The 20,998-nt window shown below is 38.8% G+C and overlaps 2 protein-coding genes across 2 annotated transcripts in view; one reads left to right on the forward strand and one right to left on the reverse strand.

Annotated features, from left to right (window-relative positions):
* Positions 1-1,985: 1,985 nt before the first annotated feature.
* Positions 1,986-20,998, reverse strand: part of cabp4 (calcium binding protein 4) — a 21,621-nt gene continuing 2,608 nt past the window's right edge. The window contains exons 2-9 of the mRNA XM_034898289.1: positions 19,671-19,727; positions 19,071-19,172; positions 18,591-18,729; positions 13,556-13,586; positions 13,017-13,160; positions 6,413-6,522; positions 4,705-4,852; positions 1,986-2,144 (exon numbers count right to left, since the gene is read on the reverse strand). Of these exons, the coding sequence (XP_034754180.1) occupies positions 2,116-2,144; positions 4,705-4,852; positions 6,413-6,522; positions 13,017-13,160; positions 13,556-13,586; positions 18,591-18,729; positions 19,071-19,172; positions 19,671-19,726 (759 nt within the window). The 5' untranslated portion in view covers position 19,727 and the 3' untranslated portion in view covers positions 1,986-2,115. The remainder of the gene's footprint in view (positions 2,145-4,704; positions 4,853-6,412; positions 6,523-13,016; positions 13,161-13,555; positions 13,587-18,590; positions 18,730-19,070; positions 19,173-19,670; positions 19,728-20,998) is intronic.
* Positions 10,195-20,998, forward strand: part of doc2d (double C2-like domains, delta) — a 69,139-nt gene continuing 58,335 nt past the window's right edge. The window contains exon 1 of the mRNA XM_034898275.1: positions 10,195-10,381. The gene's annotated coding sequence lies outside the window, so the exon portion shown is untranslated. The remainder of the gene's footprint in view (positions 10,382-20,998) is intronic.

Consider the following 20,998-nt stretch of genomic DNA (forward strand, 5'->3'; position numbering starts at 1 on the left):
TTGACATTTTGTTGATGCAGACAAAGGCGGCAATAGAGAGAAATATATCCAACAATCAATCTTGAGTGTACCTTCTTTAAAGATATCACATTGCTGAGATGAAGAGAGTATTATAGTTTGTGTCGTATTGTATTGTGTTTTCTATGTTGATTTATGTTAATATGAAGGGAGGGTGATTTGAACAAAATCCTAAATGCAGAACGTCCAAAAATGTTGATAAGTAAGTAAGTAAGTAGGCCTGCACGATTAATCTTTGTGAAATCTCAATTTGCCCTGTTCACGATATAAATTGCTCTTCTTTCTTTTTTTTTTTTTTCTAATTCTCGTTTAATTTTACAAGCCGACTGTATCAAATAGGTTCTAAAGCGCTGCAATTCTTTCCCTTCTCTTCATTGAAGCCTCTATGTTTACAGGCTTGTGGTGATGCGCTATGTGCTACAGGTGCCAAAAAACATCTTTGATTGGTACTGCCAATTTGTATTTGGATTCGTATTTTCCCCCGAATCGTGCAGGCCTAATAGCAAGATCTGGTTTAAGATAACCATTGATGAGATTTGTGGAAAACCAAGTGTAACTACAATTTTTCTCTTGTGTACTATAACACTCATGAAAGTATTAATCTTTATCTTCCAAGCATCCCTTTTTCTTCATGCTCACTACCCTCACATGCCAACAATGCACAACTTCCATCGCTGCTTCCTAGTAGTGGCAAAGGAGCCTCCTGTTGTAAGAACGAGATCTGGGTTTTTTTCTGTTGTTTTCCACGTCGAAATTCTTCGAAGAGTTCAGGAAAAGACATTTGGTCTCTTCTAACATCATGTCAGAAATCTTGTCTTGAGTCTATGCTTGTTAAACTCTTCTTTCTCTCACAGTTAACCTTAAGTCGGATGCACTATTGTTTTGTTATGGACCTTTGGAGATCCTGGTGGAGTGCGACGACGATGTGTTGACGATATTGTGGTTCTCTTGATGTATTTCTTATCTCCTCTAAACCAAAAGGTTCAGCTACTCATTACGTTAACTTAAACTGAATTAATTTATAAGTTAGAATAAATTTGTACATGTGTTTGTATGAGAAATCCTAAAGGGGTCTCGCAGTATTATGAATCAAAACAAGACAAAAACATAATGTGTACAACTAATGGGTTACTTAGCATTCTTCTCCATTCAGAGCTGCTCTCTGTCTACTTGGAGGAGAGGGGCGGTACCTTCAGGGCTTCAGACGGGACTGCATTTGCCTTACGCCACTTTGCATTGATATTTGAAAACACAATATGTTGGCTTGGTCACCATTCCTTTTTGTCATAGCGTGAAGTATGCTTGCATACTTTTTCTTTAAGTTAGTAGAAGGCACTATTTGTGTATAAATAAATCTTAGAGAAACAATTAAAGTCAAGTAATTTGTATGTAAATCATCTGGAAAAAATGCTTTTTGGATAGATCCAGCCTTTTGGTAAAATGTTAAGTTATCAATTTTCAATAATAAAAAACACATATTTCTCAACTTCAGGCATAGTATCCACATTAAAGACAAGCTTTTTCCTCACAGTAAGGATCCACTTTAAAGCAATCCCAAAACAAATCTCCAACAGAGCCCTGCTCGCTTTAAATCAGTCACAAGAGTACAAAAAAAAAAGAAACACCAACCTCAAATGTGAATTAACCAAGCGTTTATGGGTTAGACTTAAACAGAGTTCATTTCGCTGTTGATCACACAGTAAGAATCAGTTGAGAATATACATTTTTGAGGCCTCTAACCTATTCATATGCAAGATACATCTACTACAATCTATCATAAAACTGGAAATTAATATGTAATTAGTTTGTAATGACAATGAATGTGGCTATAGTTTGGAGTCTTGTAGAGTATATACACTTTCTAACCACAAGGGGGCCATACTGCAGCATTATTGTTACACACAGTAAAGCCTTTCATAACTCCTCCTTTACCCTCTGTATTTACTCAACCTCAACTTTTTTTTTTAATGAAAACCAACAGATCTCTTTGGCTATTGTTTTTCAATCTATCAAACATTTCAAATACATAATGTCACAGAAAACAAATTACATTAGCAGGAAGGAGAATCCAGTGTGAGCTGCATCTTCGATTAGAGGTCATCGTGCAGAAAGCATCATAACGAACTCTGTAGAGAGGGAGACAAAGACAGCAGTGGGTCCACCAATAAGGACTGATGACGCTATCGTAAGAGGACAGCATGGGATGCAGTCACATCCATTCCGGCGCATACCGGAAACTTAAAGCTCATGGTGTGAAATGTAATGACAAAATATTTCTATTATCAGAGTGAATGACAAATTAAAGCAGTGGTGGTGTGATATGTCTTAAAAAAATTATACAGGCGCAATTAAGTTGAACACACACACACACATATATGTATATTTTAATATGACAGTGGTTGCAGGTCTAGTTTTTTGGACAGCTATTAAACCCAGCCCTAGATTGAACAAGATACTGCCATTTTCTACTTCTTTTCATCTCTTCTTGTCTTCTCATTAATCAGTTTGACTACCACTTGTATCAGCTCACTGTAGACATTATTGGAGATTCACTTGTCAATAAAGACAACTATAGATGTTTCCTGTCAATGAAAACTACAGATGGAGACAGCTTAAGGCAGGTTTTACTAAATCAATCCATGTCTTTTTTTTGTTTCCCATTGTCCTCCTGAAGTACTTTACTATGGAAGACTTCTGATTGTAGGTGTGAATCTATTGATTGACTGAGCACTAAGCCTCTATTCCACATCAATCCACTAACATTATCTCTTGAGGTACTCCTCTAACCATTTCTGTAAGAAAGAGGTCAACCGAGGCTACCAGCAGCTCCTAGATGTCCTAACACATGAGTTTAAACTGTTACCTGGATATTGAGAACAATCTTCACACTGCTGCTGTGGATGCTTGTTTTCTGCCCATGTGTGGCTAAGCTGGACAAATCTCAACTCAAACACTGCCCTAGGGGCTAATTGATGATAATAAGGGGCACCGGCTTATTGATCCCTTCTGCGACTGATGCGCCTTTTCAGATGTTCCCAATAATTGTAAATGATTGGATTGCTGAGACAAGACAAACAGGGTCCCACCTCCAAGCCCTTTGTGTGCTGGAGCCTACAACAGCATGCATGTGTGGCTCATGGTACCCATACAAGTGCACAGTGAATGTATGTGTTCATCTATGTATGTTTGTGTACGTGTGTGTGAGATTGTGTCCCATTGAATTGTTTATTTGCTTGCAAGGTAAATATGATAATGGCGTTTCTGCAAAGTCCTTGAGCTGCCCAAGTGTGTGTTCTTTGTGGGACATGTGACAGATGTCCAGGCATGTGTATCGATTGGCTTAATGCACTCTTGATTAGATTGGATTGGCCCGTCCTGCAAACCCACCTTGACTTAACCATCCCTCTGATGAGTCTGATGTACTCCTACAGCCCTGTCAAACGAGCAGGCCCATTTATCAACACCACATCCATCATGTTCCAAATGTGTTATGTAATGATTTTGAACTTTTTCTGTACTCTGTGTATGATATTTATTATTTAAAATAAATTATAGATTAGCAGAACGCTAGATGCAACAATAATTTTTCCATTTATTTTAGAAATTTATTTCAACTGTTTTTGCATTACCTTTAGCTAGGTCCTACATTACCTTTGACTTTTTCACATGTTCATCATTACTTATAGCAGACTACAATATTTTCTCAAACAAAGGCTAGTAGACAAATAATGGCCGGGTTCATGGTCACCACGAACAAATAAAGGCCGGCCCCATATACAGGCCCGGCGGAAAAATGAAGGTGGATACACTCACGCCAAAATGTGGTTCTGGATTACTCAGCATTACTCAAGTGTTTTATCCCATTTCAGTCCCTGTGGCTGCATGTGTGTTAATATCAGTAGTGTAGTCTAAGTGATACGCAGGTATGTGCAGTATAACCACTAAGAAAGCTCCAGGATTTCCATGTTCCCACTAAAAAATGCCCAGTGACACATACTTTCCATTTTATACTTGATATACTTTGAATTGTCATCTGTGTTTTTCTTCTTCACATAGGCTAAATAAAGGTGTTTTCTCCAAAAATTGGTGCATAAAAGTGTATCCGAATGAAGGAAATTAAGTCATTGAGGACTCCCTGACCCCCCCACTATGATATCCCCCAAATGCAGATACTGGCCAATGTACCCACTATTATACATCTGACTACACCACTGGTTAATATCCCAGCAAAAGTGAATTTTGTAGTAACGTATGGCAGTAGAAACAAAGTACTATATGAGAACCGTGCAAAGTCAGTAGTAGATTTTGTCTGTTGGAACGTTGTAAGGCTTTTAGTTCAAAACCAATACATGAAGTGTTTGCGTGTATATTGAAGTTTTTACTTGCAGTAACAATTTAACAGAGCAGGACAGAAAAGAAGAAAGCTTGATACTAAAATATGACCAAATAGTACTTATCAGAAGGAATTATTATCATCAAATCAGAAGTTATGAACTTATTCGTGGATTAAGTACCCCTTGGGCTGCAAGTACTGGTTAGGAATCAGTAATACACACCACCCACCTCACTGTCTCAGTGTGTTATCATTGTGTTTTATTAATTGTTTTAATGTCCTCTCATACCTTGCCTGAAGTCCCTCCAATCCCTTCCAACACTCCCCCCTAACTCCCCCCCCCACCCACTCACCATCAAAGTCAATTTTGCCATCTTTGTTGAGGTCAATGTCGCTGAGGATCTCCTCCAGCTCGCCTTTCTTCAGCTTCTCTCCCAGGAGGGTCTTCATGCCCTCCTTCAGCTCATCAAGCGTGATCTTTCCATCACCATCACAGTCAAACTGTGACATATGCGGTTAGCGGAGAGCAATGAGGTGGGGACATGAACATGTAGAGAGTTAGGAGAGACAAATAAATAGATCACAGAGGATCAGAGCTGACACAGGGAATAAAGAAGGAAAGGACAAGATTAAATGTGACTGTGCCAATGAGGAGGGTGGTTACAATATGATGCGATGAATAGGACGGAGAAATGAAGACGGGGCGAAAGATGTCGAGAGACATACATGATCATGTCATGCAAAAAAGAGTTTCACATTTACTGTGTATAGTTACAACATGGTTGCACGAGGTTCCTGGGAGTCTAATAACAGCTTGAATGTGCAGATGGGGCAATGCTGACTCATGAGGTGTTAGTACAGAAGTGAGAAAGACTATAAGGCTAGAGTTGGGATGAGTTGAAAATATAGTCCTATGTGTCACAGAGTACACTATGCTCTGAATTTGTGGACGGTTTTGTTCGATGGTACTGTTGTTGACAGCTGATTCATTTTCCCCCACAACTGGATTCAAACATCAGAACACGTGATTTTCAGGCCATTGACAGCTTTAGCAGGAGCTTGATGATGACGCACCTGTGATTAAGAAACCACAGACAAAATGGTGTGACCCCGCAGCCTTGCACTTTCAAAATAGGACACGTTTTGAAAACCTTTTATGCAGAGGAACGATAGTCTCAAGTAGTCCAACTGATTCAGAAAGAGATTGGTTGGTTGAGATAGGAATTTGGTTTCAAAGCTCACTATTCATGGCTGGGTTGTTATACTGTATATTAACACTACTAGCTTTATAGCTCAAATTATTTGTTACATTTTAAGGTGTACACTCATGTGCTATATACATATATGTGTTATTTCCCTGTAGAAATCATGTTTTTTTTTGTTGTTGTCTTGCTGTCAATTAAATTCACTTTGCTTTTAATAGAAGCCAAAATATAGTCAAACTAAATGCCTGGGATACATCTATAATAAAGAACAATGAATCCCACTAGCATATTGTACTCTATATTTTCAGTTATTATCTTTGAGAGCACATTATCATGGTTGTCTGTTTTGCAGTTACCATTATAAATCTATCATGCTGTAAATGTGTTCAATGGATGAAGTGTGTGAAGCTGTGCTTATAAAATAACACATTAAAATTATTGTTTTGCTTGGTTGGAGACTATGTCACACCAGGGGTGGCTTTGCGTGACAATCAATTCCACATGTTTGCTACCTGCCTCTGTATTGACGTCAAAGAGAGCAACTCAGTAGATATTTCTTTCAGACCAATGAACAAATTACAAATTAACTGGTGAGTCAAAGAGGAATGGAATGTGGATGGTGACACTTTGCATGACAGCGACCAGGCTTAATAAAAACATCAACAATATTTTCCTTTCCTTTTCTTCTGCATTCATAGCACTCCCCTCAGACTTGTTTACAAGGAAGAGCCACACACTTTTGGTAATCTCCAAGGAAAGGACCTGTTGCATACTTCAAAGTACTGTAAGAGTACCAGGACCCTTTCACTTGCTTGAAGTCAGAGTCCTTTAGAGTTCATTGCTGGGGACCTCTTACCTGTTTGAAGGCACAGCGGACCTCCTTCAGCCCCACCATTTGAGCCGTCTCTGCCAACATCCTAGGCCCCATTAACTCGCAGAAATCATCAAAGTCTACATGACCACCCCCTGCAGAAAGACACACACACACACACACACACACACACACACACACACACACACACAGGTTGACTACCAAGTGACAAGTGCTTCCCGGGATTTTTTTCCAATTGCTAAAACGCTAACATGACATGCATTGCACAATTATTCAAACTGACACACAGAGAGCAAATCCTCTTCTCAAGTCTCCAAAAGTCTAAACACATTTTCTGCTAAACACTCATTTTGCTATTCAAAGTGGCACTTTTTAAATGCACTAAACACAGTTCTCTGCATAAGACACTACAATCTGACATAAAGTCACATGTGTGCCATTTCAAAACACTGCCATTCAAAATGATACTATATGATAATAATGATTGGCCAATATATGTGTCACCTGGCCAAACACCTCAATGGTTAATTGTTACCACTTCAATCAGGCAGTTAACACTGTGAAAAGACCACAGGTGAACAATTTTTTTTTCTTGCCTCTTATTTTTCCTGCAATTTTCTTTTTCAGTTTACTGTTTTCATTAGCATATTTTGTTCAGTCCAGTGTAAATATATCTGTAGTAGATATGTTGCATTGACTTGTTTGGTAAAAAATGAAAAAATGTTTCAACAGCATATGTGTGTATCTGCAGATGTTTCTGTGCATGTGAACAATCTGAAGAATGTACTACAATTTGAATTAGTTTATTATCATGGCAAAGCATGCTAAAGATGAGAGGGCTTTTCATTGTGCCTTACTGCATGTAGTTGGTTAGACAAAAATCTGGTAATATGAATGAAGTGTGTGTCATTTGGTGCAAATGTTTGTTTTTACATTTTAATAATGCAACATGTAGTTTTGGTTGCAGTGCTTCATTATGCAGGCTATATGAGGTACGGTGTGTGGTTTTGTGAATTGTGTTTTGAAAAGTATTTTGACAAAACCAGTCTACTTTGCAAAATTGTGTTTTAGCAAGTGGGAAAAAAAACTGTAAGGTGTCTGGAGATATTGTCTTTCATGTACTTATCTGACTAGTGACAGTGATGGAAGAAGCTTTCAGATCCTAGACTTAATAATCTGCATTCACTAACATTTTTGGGCCATTTAGGGCTGAACAAGCTAAACACACCACATTGACACAATGTACCACCTTGTAAAGTCACTATGCTGGTAACGTTAGAAGATAGTTGCTTACTTTGTTTTCAATTTAGTACTTAACAAGTCAGGCATAGTAGGTTTTAAGAGCCTTTTCAATGAAAAAAGTTTATGCATGTGGTAAAAGTCAACCAAAACAGTTAAGTGGCAGGTCATAAAAAAGAAAATTAATAATAATAATGAGCTTAAAGAGGCTTAAACCCTCAGTAGAGCATGAGGGGGACTGCTGTGTTGTTGATAACTCTCTTTGGATTTATCACTGAGCAACCCCTTTTTCAAATTTGGCTGAATGTAATAATTGGATCCATTGTTAATATAAAAATGTTGATTAAAGACGTTTTAATTAAAAGTAGCACACAAGCACATTGTAACACCACAATTCACTCCAGAAAAAGGTATGGAAGTATTAGGTGCAAAATGTACTGAAGTATGACAAGTAATTGTACATTTACAACACACATACAGTGTAAAAGTACAATATCTCCCTCTAAAGTTTAACCAGTACTGTACCTCAATATTGTACCTAAATGCAATTCTTAGGTATAGGTAGTACTAATGCACCTCCTGGCTTAATACCAAGCTTCTGTGTGAAAACTTTATGAACGTCCTCACAGCATGGAGGCGATAACAATGCATCCATCCTTCAACCCAGTTAGAAACGGTTTTGTTTTGTTTGATCCCCATGGTAATTATCAAAACAGACTGATAGAATGGGATGGCTCATGTTATTAGTTTGACAAAAGACTGGCTTATTTGATAGTGTAGACCAATAGACTCGGCCTGTTTTCATTAACTTGGTGGATGTGAAATTCTACGTCAATGAAGCCCTGCTGTTGTTGGGAAAAATGGTTATCAGGGCTCAGATTGTCAGGACTGCTGAGGAAGAAAATCAAACTATGGCAAACTGTGCTTGTAGGGAAAACTCTTTTAATGGTGTGTGTATACCAAAACTGAAGGCTCAAACTATCATCAAGTTACAACAGCAGCTAAAGTATTCTAAAATAAAAGACCATTAATACTAGTTTTAATACGAAACATGAGTTTTAAGATGGCAAAGAATTTTAATGCTTGCCCCAAGGTCCGGTATGGCTGATTGGCTTTACCCTTTGGAGAAGCAGTCTGTAGAGAATTCCTGACACTGCCTTCAAGAATTGGGCCTTAAGTGGGTCAATTTATAATCATGGAGTGGAAAAATTCTCTTAAAAGTCTTATGAGATTATTATTATTTTTGAATTGATAGCGCAACGCTAGTTATATAAAAAAGACTGAATTTCATGCTATTAATCGCTCTCTAGGGATTACGCTACAGAGATTAAGAGTGGGATGTCTGAAGCTCATTCTACCTTGTGGGTCAAATTAAGGCATCAATGAACAGATGAATAATTCACATTACACAGTATGCAACATAGCAGAAAATACACAAAATGTAGCTACCAGCAAAGAGGAATATTAAGTGTCCCTAAAAATGCTTTTCTTGACAAACATCACATATTGTTTCTGCTTGTTTCACTCATACATGGAATGTCTGGTGTGTAAAGCTTACAATCAAATCCGAGATGCCCATTTTATGGCTGCAACATTAAGGTAAGTTGGTAAGTTGGCAATGAAAGATGATTTTAAATACATGTTCGCCCTGTAATTAAACAGGAAGTAAAGATATCAATCAATCAAGTACAGTTTTGTATGTATAGTCTGTAACGCTCCTTTTTTTGCACATCAGATAGGGACATTAATGTGAGGTTAATGCAGTGGTGGGTCTCTCATGCTCTTGTCATTCTAACCATCTATAATAAGGAAGTTATTTACACATGGGACACGACAGGTGAAGCAAATTAACTAGTTGGCAGGACAGAAGCCCGCTGCACTTTGGTTCATGAGAATCACAGCTGAGAAACACGGCTTTACTGTATCCAATGTGATGTGACTGTGTTTTGACCAAACAATTACACTGTGGACCCAAAAGTTCAATATTTTTGTCATAATGGATGTTATTGTCCTAGGGGCTAAATACCGTTATATTTTTGAGTAAATTGATTCTGAAGGTGGCACATACATATACATACATATAAACGTCTCAATATATCAAAAAGCCTATTAGTAATTACACTAGTAGGCTACAGGCCTTTACAAAAATAAATAGAGATAAATTGCTTCTCTCTAATGGTATCTTGTAATGTTTCATTTTTATACATACATTCTATCTAGTCTACAGTATGTCTGATATTTTTGCTTCCAAAACAATGGTTGTGTTTACAGTATTGAAATAGACAAAAGCAACCTCCCTTTCCAAAAGGTATGTCTTGATGAAAAAGCTAGATACTACTAGAGTATGAAAGTATTTTGTTGAAGTTACCCTTTTAAACGTAAGTCCAGCTAAAATCACAAAATAATCCCCAAAAAATAGGAGTGAATATTTGATATGTTGTTAATAGTATGTTTTTATTAAACGGGAGAAAAAAGGTATTTGTGGAAATATCAGAAATGCTCATTTTCATCTCTGCCGTGGAGGGGCGGATCCCTTCCTGTGTTTGATTGACAGCAGCTAGCAAGATGAACTCTGCAGCAGGGGACCGAGAGACAAATGAAATAAAGTTGGTTACACACGGACAGCCAGACCTCCAAATCTCCGCAGAGACACGTTATACGTCATGGGCAGAGAGTTTGTTTTTTTAAAGCAATGGTGACATTAAAGAGTCAGGACCACACAAGCATCTAAACGAACCAAAATGACATTTACAGGTAAGTTTCTATGCTGCAGCTGAGCAGCTAATTAGCAGCTAATAGCAGCAACTTAGCAACCTAGCCTGCAAACTGACGTTGGCAGTGCACTTTGTTTGTTTGGCCACTCATTCAACAAGCTAAGGTGCAGAACAAGACGTGTTCATGTTTGTAAGTTGGATAAGAAGGAGACTTTAGCAGGAAAGCTAATGTAGTTGTTCAAAGTGGCTCTTGTGTTGTGTTGCAGGCTGCCTTTTTTGTCAAAGGAAATCACGAAGGATGTCACAGCGTGATGTACGTCAGATATGTGTATGTAGCCTGATGTTGTCATACTCAGATTCTAGTCAGAATATGAGCCTGTTAGGGCCATGATGGCGGCAATGTAGGTGGGTGTGAGTATTTTTGCTCCAGCAGGTAACTTGGGGTGTTTGAGTAACTAACTTTTTTTTTTTTTACAGGAATTTAAATGAATTACAATTTAATGGAAATGATGGTGCAAATTTCCTGGATAATGTCACCATCCCTTCAATTGTTTGAGTATAGTTGCTCTACAACGGATCAAGTCCAGATGGGATGTCCCGACCTCAAATGTTGTTTGCGGGGCTAAGTTTGTCTGGCATTTGGGCTAATATGTGTGCTGCTGTGGACAGAAAGATATACTTGAAATGTAATTTCAGTTGGACTTTTAGAGCAGGCTGGAAAACAGTGTTTCACTGCCCCCTTTGGTTGAAAGTTTAAAGTCTATATTTCACCGCTGACTACACTAGAGTTAGCTTGGATGCCAGGCGGACTTAGCCCCCTCCCACAACATTTGAGGCCGGGAAGTTTGGTCTGGACTTGATCCATTGTTGAGCAACTATGCTTGAACCAGAGTTGTTTGGACCAATCAAATTATCAAGGTGGGCTTTTTACGACGATGGACAGATGATCAACAATAACGGTCAACCACTTCACCAAAGAGCGCTCAAACAAAGGTGGCTGCCGCTGGAGAATTGAGATGTTTAGAGTCCACCATTGCATCTGGTATAGAAGATATCGACAGCATATTCATTTTAAAAGAGGAACAGAGAACCGTAATTGAGGTATTGTTGATCGAAAATATGTTTAGTCAGCCTTCCTACCGGATTTGGCTAGAGTACAAGATGCATCACATTCTGACTGGGTTGCTCTAATTGGTTGTAGCTCTATCCAATTGAGTGCAGAGTCATTTTCTTTCCTGAGTCGGTTGGAACACACTCCATAATTACAGCCCAATGGAGCAGTATCAGATTCATATTCCGACTAGAACTTTGAGTAGGTCGTCAGGCAATGCCAGAGTCACTGAGTGCATCTCACTTAGTTAATAACTACTCTGTTGTTGGTCCTCAGCTGTACCACAAGTTGTTCTGTCCCTCCTTTGTGAAGGCTGTCTCCAAGTTATTATTTCTGCCCCAAGGTGCGAACGTTGAAAAGGAATCACCGAAGAGTTTAAGCAAGGATACACCAGAGCAACCTTCCCAAAACCTGTGCAGCTGAAAGGGTTGCCAACTCAGCCCATTATGGCTGGGAACCATTTCAATACGTTTAAGGCACCAACCGAATTGCCTCTAAAATATAAAAAAAAAGCCTTTTCACTCAATACCCAGTAAATCTCATCAGCGTCAGATAAATAAAAGATTTTAAACTGATGTAGAGTAGGTGTACTACCCATGGCATAATTATAATTGTAAAAATTTATTTACTTATGCAAATGAGAAGCAACAGGCTCGGCTCAACGGCTCTCAAAAGCTGACGAAACCCTTTTTTAATAAAAAAAAAAAAAAAAAAAGATGGATTCAGCAACTGCGTAGCCTTAACATGCTTTCAAAAACACGTTTCGGTGAACTAATTTTATCCGCCATTATTGTCGTTTTTAAAAATCCCGGATCAGCCAGACGCACGTGACTAGTTCGTCCAATCAGCTGCAGCCATTGCGGTTGTAGGAGGGTGTAGACTGTTTTCTTTGCTTGTCAGAGGTCATTTAAGAGAAACTGGTGGCAAGCCCAGTACTGTGCAATGATGGGAAGCGGGCGATCTGTGAATACAATGCATATGGACACGCATCATAAGTCCTGTGTGTCCAGTGAAGGTGTAATGTAAAGTCTTGGTAGATGCTCAGACTAGATAGATTTTCTGGCCTGGCTCTGACACCAGGTAGGTGTTACACAAGCTGGCTCTGCAGGCTTATGGCAAAAATCAATGCAGTAATGATTCACTCACCACTCACAGGTCTATACTTTATCTATATTTTCTTTATCATTCAGTAAACACAGCAAAGAAAAACCCACTCTCATTAAGAGCAGACAGTGGAAAGTTAGATCTCAATTAAACACACTTCTCCATGCAGACTCACATTTGTACATCCCTGCATCTGCTGTGTGAGGGCCATTAATCAGTCTGCTAAAACGTCTCGAAAGTCCCCAACTTCAAAGAAGAACATCAGTTCCTCACGGACTCATAGGAAAGCATTTGCTCGTATACAAGCACACACGTTTGTACAACAGACACATTACTCTGCCATTCACACCGACTCACTTCAGAAAGACCCATCAATCATGCACACATGCTTTAACCACTCAGGAAGAAACACACACACACACACATACACACCCACACAACTGGATGGATAAATACACACATTTCATCTTGATTTGCTGGATGATCTCGATGAGCTCCATCTCTGTAGGCATGTAGCCCATGGTCCTCATGCAGTCTGCGATGTCTTTGTAATGAATGAAGCCATCCGCGTCGTAGTCAAATTCCTTGAAGGCCTCCTGGAGCTCTGACACACAAATTACAGCAATTGCAATACACCGTAAAGAAGGGTAAAATATTTCAAACTCCCACAAATACAAAGTGTGTGCACAGGAAGCTAAGTAAAGCACTTTAAATTGCCTTGTTGCTGAAATCTGCCATATAAATAAACTTGCCCTACCTTAGGTAAAGTTTTGAGTCCACCAAGCAGAACTACACCCAACTTTCAAGAATGGCAAGTTATGTTGTTTTTAATTAATTTTGTAGGTCTTGGCAAACATTTCACGTCAGTCTGAGAAACCTTCAATCTCTTACCTGAATCACGAAGAGAAGCACAAAATCGATGTGATTGATAAAGCTATGCATTGACTATATAATAATTTATCTTGTGTTTGCATCGTATTTGCACCTATAACATCTTACCATCTAACTCCTCTGGCATTAGCTCTCTATCCTGTGGAGCAGAGAAGAAAAGACAGTGGAAATAATTAGAAGACAGCATCGGAGGACAGACTGTAAAAGCAGGGCGATCAAAAAACGGCAAATTCTCCTGAGATATCCCAGTGATAATCTGTTTTTGACTACCAAATTAGAATAACATGCATATCATGTCAACACTGCTGCATGCTGACACAAAACTCTAATGGGATTTCACCCTGCGACATGTCTTTCTAATTTGCAAAAATGACAATACCACACACACACACACACACACACACACACACACACACTCTACATCTGCAGCATCCCTATGGACGTGCAGCATAAACTCAAGTCTGTGTGCATACAAATACACATCCACGCACGACCGTGTGAAAGTTGCACAAACCTCACACTAGTGCAAAGAAACAAACACATGTAAACAAAGACACATACACACACGTATACACTTGTGAACACAGACACAAGACATAATTTGCATAAAGCCTTGTGTGTGCAACATTCAGTATTCTCTGCCTCCTTTTGACATTTGCTGAGGGTGATTTCTCCCTCTCTTTCTCTGCCCTCTTTCAGTGTTTGCACTGCAGGGAAGTTGAGGCCGACCTAAGAGGAAAATCTCCACATAGATGCTCACCAAGAGTAATGGATCGCAATGAAATGTAGGTGTTCTAAGGGCTTTAAATAGCAATATGTTAATATATTCCAGTGGTTGCAGACGCACAATTTCATTAATAGACATTATAATTTCATGACCAAAGTCAGTCAGTTCCAATATTCCACAATTGTATATCGTCAGGCAATAAATAAACTTGAATTTTTAGTTTAAAAAGGTATGTTTTTTAACAAAAACATCAAACTTCCTTGAAACTATGTTCTCTAATATTAGCATATTTGTAAACATGTACTGACTTGAATTTACATATTTAAAGCTTCAGAATTTAAAGCTCATGACATGGACTCCTCCAATCGATCGTGCATGTATCATGCTGGTTAAACATCTTGACTGTTAGGGCTTGCCAACAATGTGTAACTCTTCCACTGAAGCATCACATCCCCAGGGGAAGCAAGGAAAATACAAACTCCGTCATCTTCTTATAGAGCAACCAAGCCTGACATATGGAAATATCGCTTAGCACAAAGTCTGCGAAAGCCTGAGGATATCATAAGTTCAAAGAAACAAGACCGACATACAAGCTTTTAAAAGCCCTGATAATTATGAGCACAAATTTGCTGTGGGCTTGCTTTTCTTCACTTTCGTGCAGTAAGAAATGTATTGAGGCTGGATAGAACTATGAGATAAAGACACACAATCTGGAAGTAATGCATTATACAGTACATGTATCAATGCACATTAATGACATTTCTGTTATGTCAGACCACTGTACTGTTCCACTGTATTTCAGAAGGACATTTTACCCTTTTTACCGCATTGCATATTTCTGATTTCCAAGCAACTACATGAAAGGTTTTACATGAAAATCTGAGAAATATGTTGCATTGTTAGATTATCATTTGAGGGTGTTGGACAGCCTTGAATCTTGAAATAGTTTGAATGCATCAGCTGCAAGGGCTTTACATTTGATCCTTATGTCCATTTAATGATAATGCTCACTTTCTATACTTTTTCATTTTTACATAGTTTACATAGTTACTTTTTACATAGTTTACATAGTTACTTTGCTTTTTATAAAGTGTCTAATTCTATAACTGTTGCTATACAGCCTCCAGTTGAGGTTTTTTAACTGCTTAAAAGTGAGAGATACAGAGCAGCAGTGCAACTGAAATGCAAATAGAAGTGCAATATTTTCCTACTAATACATGTTGGCACTCAGGGTGTCTAATACATAAATCACACAAGGACATCCTGCACAATAGCTTCAGGAAAAAGAGAGGCCCCCATAGTTTATTTGGAAGTTGCACCTCATGACAAGGGTTCAAATGATTATTTACTGTATAACATTGCCAACAGAGTTGAAACACAAATGCAATGCCAGAATGCAGTTGCATCAAAAGTTCTCACTACACATGTACTCTGCCTCAAATACTAAAAGAGTTTACATAAACCTCTTAAGTTTTAATATGATTTTTGATGCCGCAGCATATGAAAGCTCAATTGCCCAGAGTCCGACAGTGCTGCTGTTTACCCTGCACATCATCCAGCCTACAAGGGCATATTAGGATAGCAAGGTCACCACATTAATTGGATTTTTTTTTTCATCCAAAAAGGATTAGACGGCAATGCTCGATTCATACGTCAGAACGAGTCTATTAACAGTTAATTTCATTCTGTCTGCCTTCACATGGTCCATCAAGCAGCCCACTGCTTTGTAAGCATTATGAATGGACACATATTGTAAGAGGTATGTAACAAACGCATATGGTTGTCAGGTGTAAAATAGCCTTAAGTATACAGTTACAGTACGCACATAGGATGCTTATTGATGGCTACAGTTGATTTTGCTTTACAGCCATCCATCCTCTGCTCAGGCTCTGACATGTAAATGCATCAATTGTTTATCTTTAGCTATTTGTCTGTTCAGGCTACTTCTTCAGTTGGAGCTAATGAGGGCTGACAGTGAACCTTGCTATAGGGGTTATTAATACTTGTGTTGAGGCAGGGATCAGGACTGCTGAGGGAGGGATGGTCTCCCTGCTTTGGTGCCAGAGCAGCAACCAAAACAGTGTGTCCTCTGTCCTGTGGATATGATGCAGACCTCTCTACCTGGCCTCTATTATGTTATCTTTTACAGTAAATCCCTCCTGTGATAAAGGCATTTCTGGGAAAGCCTTTGGCTCTGCTTTGTAATAAGGTCTCACCAGGGTCCCATATGGTTCCACTGTTTAAAGAATCCTTTATGAATTTCATCGTATAAAATAATAATAATACCACTTCTACAAATATTATTATTATTATTATTATAATACACCTAAATTATTTTGGAACTAAGCATTAAAACACAAATTAGGGACCGCAACAAAATAGAAGGGATAGACCCCTGATCTGAATAATGAGCCTCCATTAAAATAAAATATATTTTTCATGGAGTGGGGCACAAATAGAGGCAAATGCCATCACATATACTTTATGAATAAACACACAGTATACAGACAGTCCTTGTCAAATCTACCGACTACCACAAATCTACATTGTTGCCAAGGGAACATTTACTTTGATTTGTGTAATTTATTTTCCTAGACTGATAGGCCAACCCTGTCTCCTAGAAATTACAACAGCAAATATGTTTTGCTGGCCGCTTTTATGCCTGCAATATGTTTTTTCACCATTACGTAATTGGGAAATCAATTTAAATCGAAATAAACTTATTTTCTAGCAGACATGGTTATAATGGAGCATAGTGTTATATCTGAGCACTGCAGTAGGGCTAAATGATTTAATTGCGATTGGTTAAAGGTCTCTTTGGATGCTTTTATATAGACCTTAGTGGTCCCCTAATGCCATACCTGTTTCTTTCCCAACATTTTTTAATTTAATTTTAATCTGTTTATTGATCACCAATGGGGAAATTACAATGTACACTCTGTGTCCACATTTTTGTTAGTATCACACACTGTCCTGAACTACACACACACACATGCTCAGGATCTGTACATGCACTAATGGCGAGATGTCAGAGTGAGTGGGCTGCCAGCCGAACCAGCGCCCTGAGCGGTTGGGGGGTACGGTGCCTTGCTCAAGAGCACCTGGCAGTGCCCAGGAGGTGAAGTGGCATCTCTCCAGCCACCAATCCACACTCCCTACTTTTTGATCCACACACATATATGCAGCCCTATTTAAAAATAAACATCTTTATTTTTTATATTACAGTTAAACATATACAAATGGTGCTCTCTATATAAAGTAACCAATGTTTTTTTAACAGAAATGAAGGTGCCATTGAGCTAGATCATTTCATTGGCTCTTTTCCAGTTGTAATTTTCCCAAATATTCAGTAATGCCCTGCAGCAATCTGGGATCAGTTTATCAGTCATGACTGGAGCCAACGCTTCACTTGAACCTGCCAGGGCTTTAATGGAAGCCAGGCCAGTGTCCAGGCAGTAAATCACCTGTGAAGTGGAATTACTGGAGTGACTTCTTGGAAAGGTTTTTTTTTTTTTATTGTTTTTATTTTGGAGGATGAGGTAACTCCCATCAGTCCTGATCAGATCACTTCATGTTTGATTTAATAGAGGTTGGGTAGTGTTCCACCATTCCTAACCCTATTCTCTATCAGCAATTTACTGGTTTGTAGACAGGGTGTTTTTGGGATAGTGGTTCACTCCACAACAGCTACAAGCAGTCTTTATATTTTCAATCAGAAGTTACCACTTATAATCAGCTGAACACATGGATCCCTTTTCCAAAGTTATTGTGTTATTTCTCTCAGTTGTGGTCAAGGCTATAAACCTCCATGTTCTCAACCCTTATTTGCCAGTCTCTTCCAACTATCTCTGTAACTCTCTCTCCATGGAGGATTGAGACCCAAATGTACCAATTTTCTTTTCACAGTACCATAGTATGTTGTAGGTCATTTTATTTCATTCTAACAGTTTTTATTTTGGCAGTTTCTATTATGGTCTGTTGGTTTAATCTGAATGAATGGACAGCTAATCCCAAAATGCCTTTGTAAAATATGAAAACTGCTGGAATAAAATAAAAAAAATATTGGCATTCATGGTTATGTTTTATATTTTGTCTCTTGTTGAGGTATGTTTCTCAGGAGCAGTTATGTGTCAGGAAACAATTTACGATACGATAATTTATGATGATGTTGACATATAGTTTAGGCCAGTGACATCATTAGCTTAATTGATGCAACTGCATAATCACTGGCACACCTGTTATTTATTAGATGCTGTTCCTGATATGTACCTGCTCCTGATGGTTTTAATAAATCTGGGGTCTCCTAAATTAGAAACCAACAAGTGCGTTGTCTTTGACAACAGGCACTTAATTGAACAACTTTGAAAAAAACACTTAAAAAAACAAGTATGGGTGGTAATAGGCTGTTGAACTGACCTGTCCAAAGAGTTTATTGAGGTAGGAAATGTAGGCAGCGGCCACCGCTGAGCTGTTGCTGAGGCTCCTTTTACTGTGCCGACTTGGCTCCTCCTCCCCAGAGCCCTTCCCCTGGGCCAAGGGGGACTTTGACTTTGAGCTGTAAAGTAGCATTTGTGCGCCAAGTGTTGAGTCATCATCAAAACCAAGCCTATAATTTACCCTCCTAACTTACTTTAACAAACACACTTAAGGGCCTTTCGGGTGATCCATAACATCCTTTTAAAATAATTGCTCAGTTTAGGCAAAATGATTGGAAAAAGGTCAGCAGTCCAATTACCTGACATTAGTAGTTACGTAAGTCACTTAAAAGGCAAGAAAGCAAGTGTTTCTCAGGAGAACAAGTTTTGCAGCTGACGTACCAATAATTGGGTGCACAAATCATCGCAACCCACTCCCCTTGTGCAAATTAATGTTGATTAGAAACAGAATGATAATAACCAGAATTTCTTGGAGAGGCTGAGTTGAAGAGCCTTGTTTTTGAATCTCCCAGAAGCAGGCGAACTGCCAGTGGCTGCTCCCTTCCCCACTCGTGAAGACATGCTAGGAGAAAGAAGCCTTAATCAATTCATAGTGCCCTAAATGTCTCATAATTAATATGAATACTTTAAAAAAAGATTTTATATAACAGACAGTAAACATCAATACTGAACTTTGTGGCTAGTCTAATGGATGAACCCTGTTGAGAAAGTCAGGATGGATTCAGACTGCTGATAGACAGCAGCACCAGTGGGAGATAATTGTTTACATTTTAGGACGTTTCATGGAATGTATCTTTCCCAAGGTAGCTAGGCCACTTCTCTTGACGAACTGCTCTCTTAATGTATAAAAATAAATGTGGGGATAGGTCTCTTGTTCATGTTGAAGCCCCATATTGTGATTAAGACTGATGTAATGTTTCAATTAAAAATCTTTTGAGGTACAGGAAAAAAGCTAACAACCGAACGTCTTGACTTACTTTTGATTCAATTCAAAATTTGATTGTAAGTGTATTCGTTCCCCATTAATTCCCTCCACCAGTTTTAGTTAGATCTCACTGACCTGGCAGCGGATGATGGTCTACTTTCTGGTCCTCCCTTTGCACTTTTCACCGACATGCTTGATGGAAGAAAAAGATAGATTTGGAAAGGGATGTGAGCAGAGGGAAAAGACTACAAATCTCCTGAAACAGTGAAAAGAGTGGAAACAGATTCTAAAATTCGATATATACATTTTTTAGCTCTGTTTTGCTTTCCAATAACTCCTGAGATGCTTTTTAGTTTGCTAAAGCCTTCACTATGTCCACCAGCAAGTTGCTAACTTTGTGTATCTGTCTTTATCAGAACTTTTTGCTAAAAACAGCTACTTGTGGGAAACAAGGTTGATGGGACTGTAAACTGAACAATTAGCTTAAAGTCGCTGAAACGCTCTGTCAACCTGAGATCAGTTAATCATTTGATTTATTGTTCATAAAAATAAATTGCACAGAGTAGCATTAAAAATGTCATGATTTGATAGCATTCCACAAAATCTTTACAGTTTGTAAAACAAAAGAGTTGAACACTTACTGTTAAAACTTTTAACAGCTTTATTAGCATGAGTTGTTTTATCAAAATTCAAAAATATCGATTGCCAAGTGGATGGAAACTTTGCTTATGACTACTACATCTTGAAGGAGGAGGAAGCACTCCCTCCAATTTCGAGAGAGATTAATTCCGTACACACACCCGAGCAGTAAAAACCATACATAAAGAGATAGAGTGGGCGGAAAGCTTCATGAGATATTGATAAAGAATCAAACGTGCGGAGTGGAAGAATTGTGTGGCAAATTGAAAGACAGAGTGTGAGATAGAAGAGAAAGCTGAAGAAAAAAGGAATGAATGATAACCACATGTAGGACATGCAGAGGAAGAGGAGAAGAGACTTATGGTTGTCTTGCTTTGAGAGGCAGATTAATGTTGTCATGGACCTCTGCGGTTCTGGTTATCAACTACTGATGAATGGCTGTACTCAGCAGTGATAAGCTATAAACATAATGCCTCGCTCCGCCATCTCGCATGCCTCGAAGACGGATACCCAAGATCTGCTCAAGCAGTCGGTACTTAGGGACATGTAGACCATGAGGGCCGTAATGAAAAGAGACGCCAAGACCAGCCAGTCCTCTAAATTAGGCTCGTCCATTTAATGTGCCTCTGCCAAACGAGCCGCATTCCTAACTCCCACGGGGTCAGACAAAACGTGCCATGACTGAGTAGTGATTGTCTGTCACGCTTTGACGCAATCAGTGTGCAAGTGATACGGGCTGATGGCATCACGCTTAGAACATGTTTAACTGAAGGGAAGGGAATAGTGTGTGACATGGAGGAATTTTAATGTCACACATGATTCAC

The sequence above is a fragment of the Etheostoma cragini genome, chromosome 2 (assembly GCF_013103735.1).
Source record: "Etheostoma cragini isolate CJK2018 chromosome 2, CSU_Ecrag_1.0, whole genome shotgun sequence".
NCBI lineage: Eukaryota > Metazoa > Chordata > Actinopteri > Perciformes > Percidae > Etheostoma > Etheostoma cragini.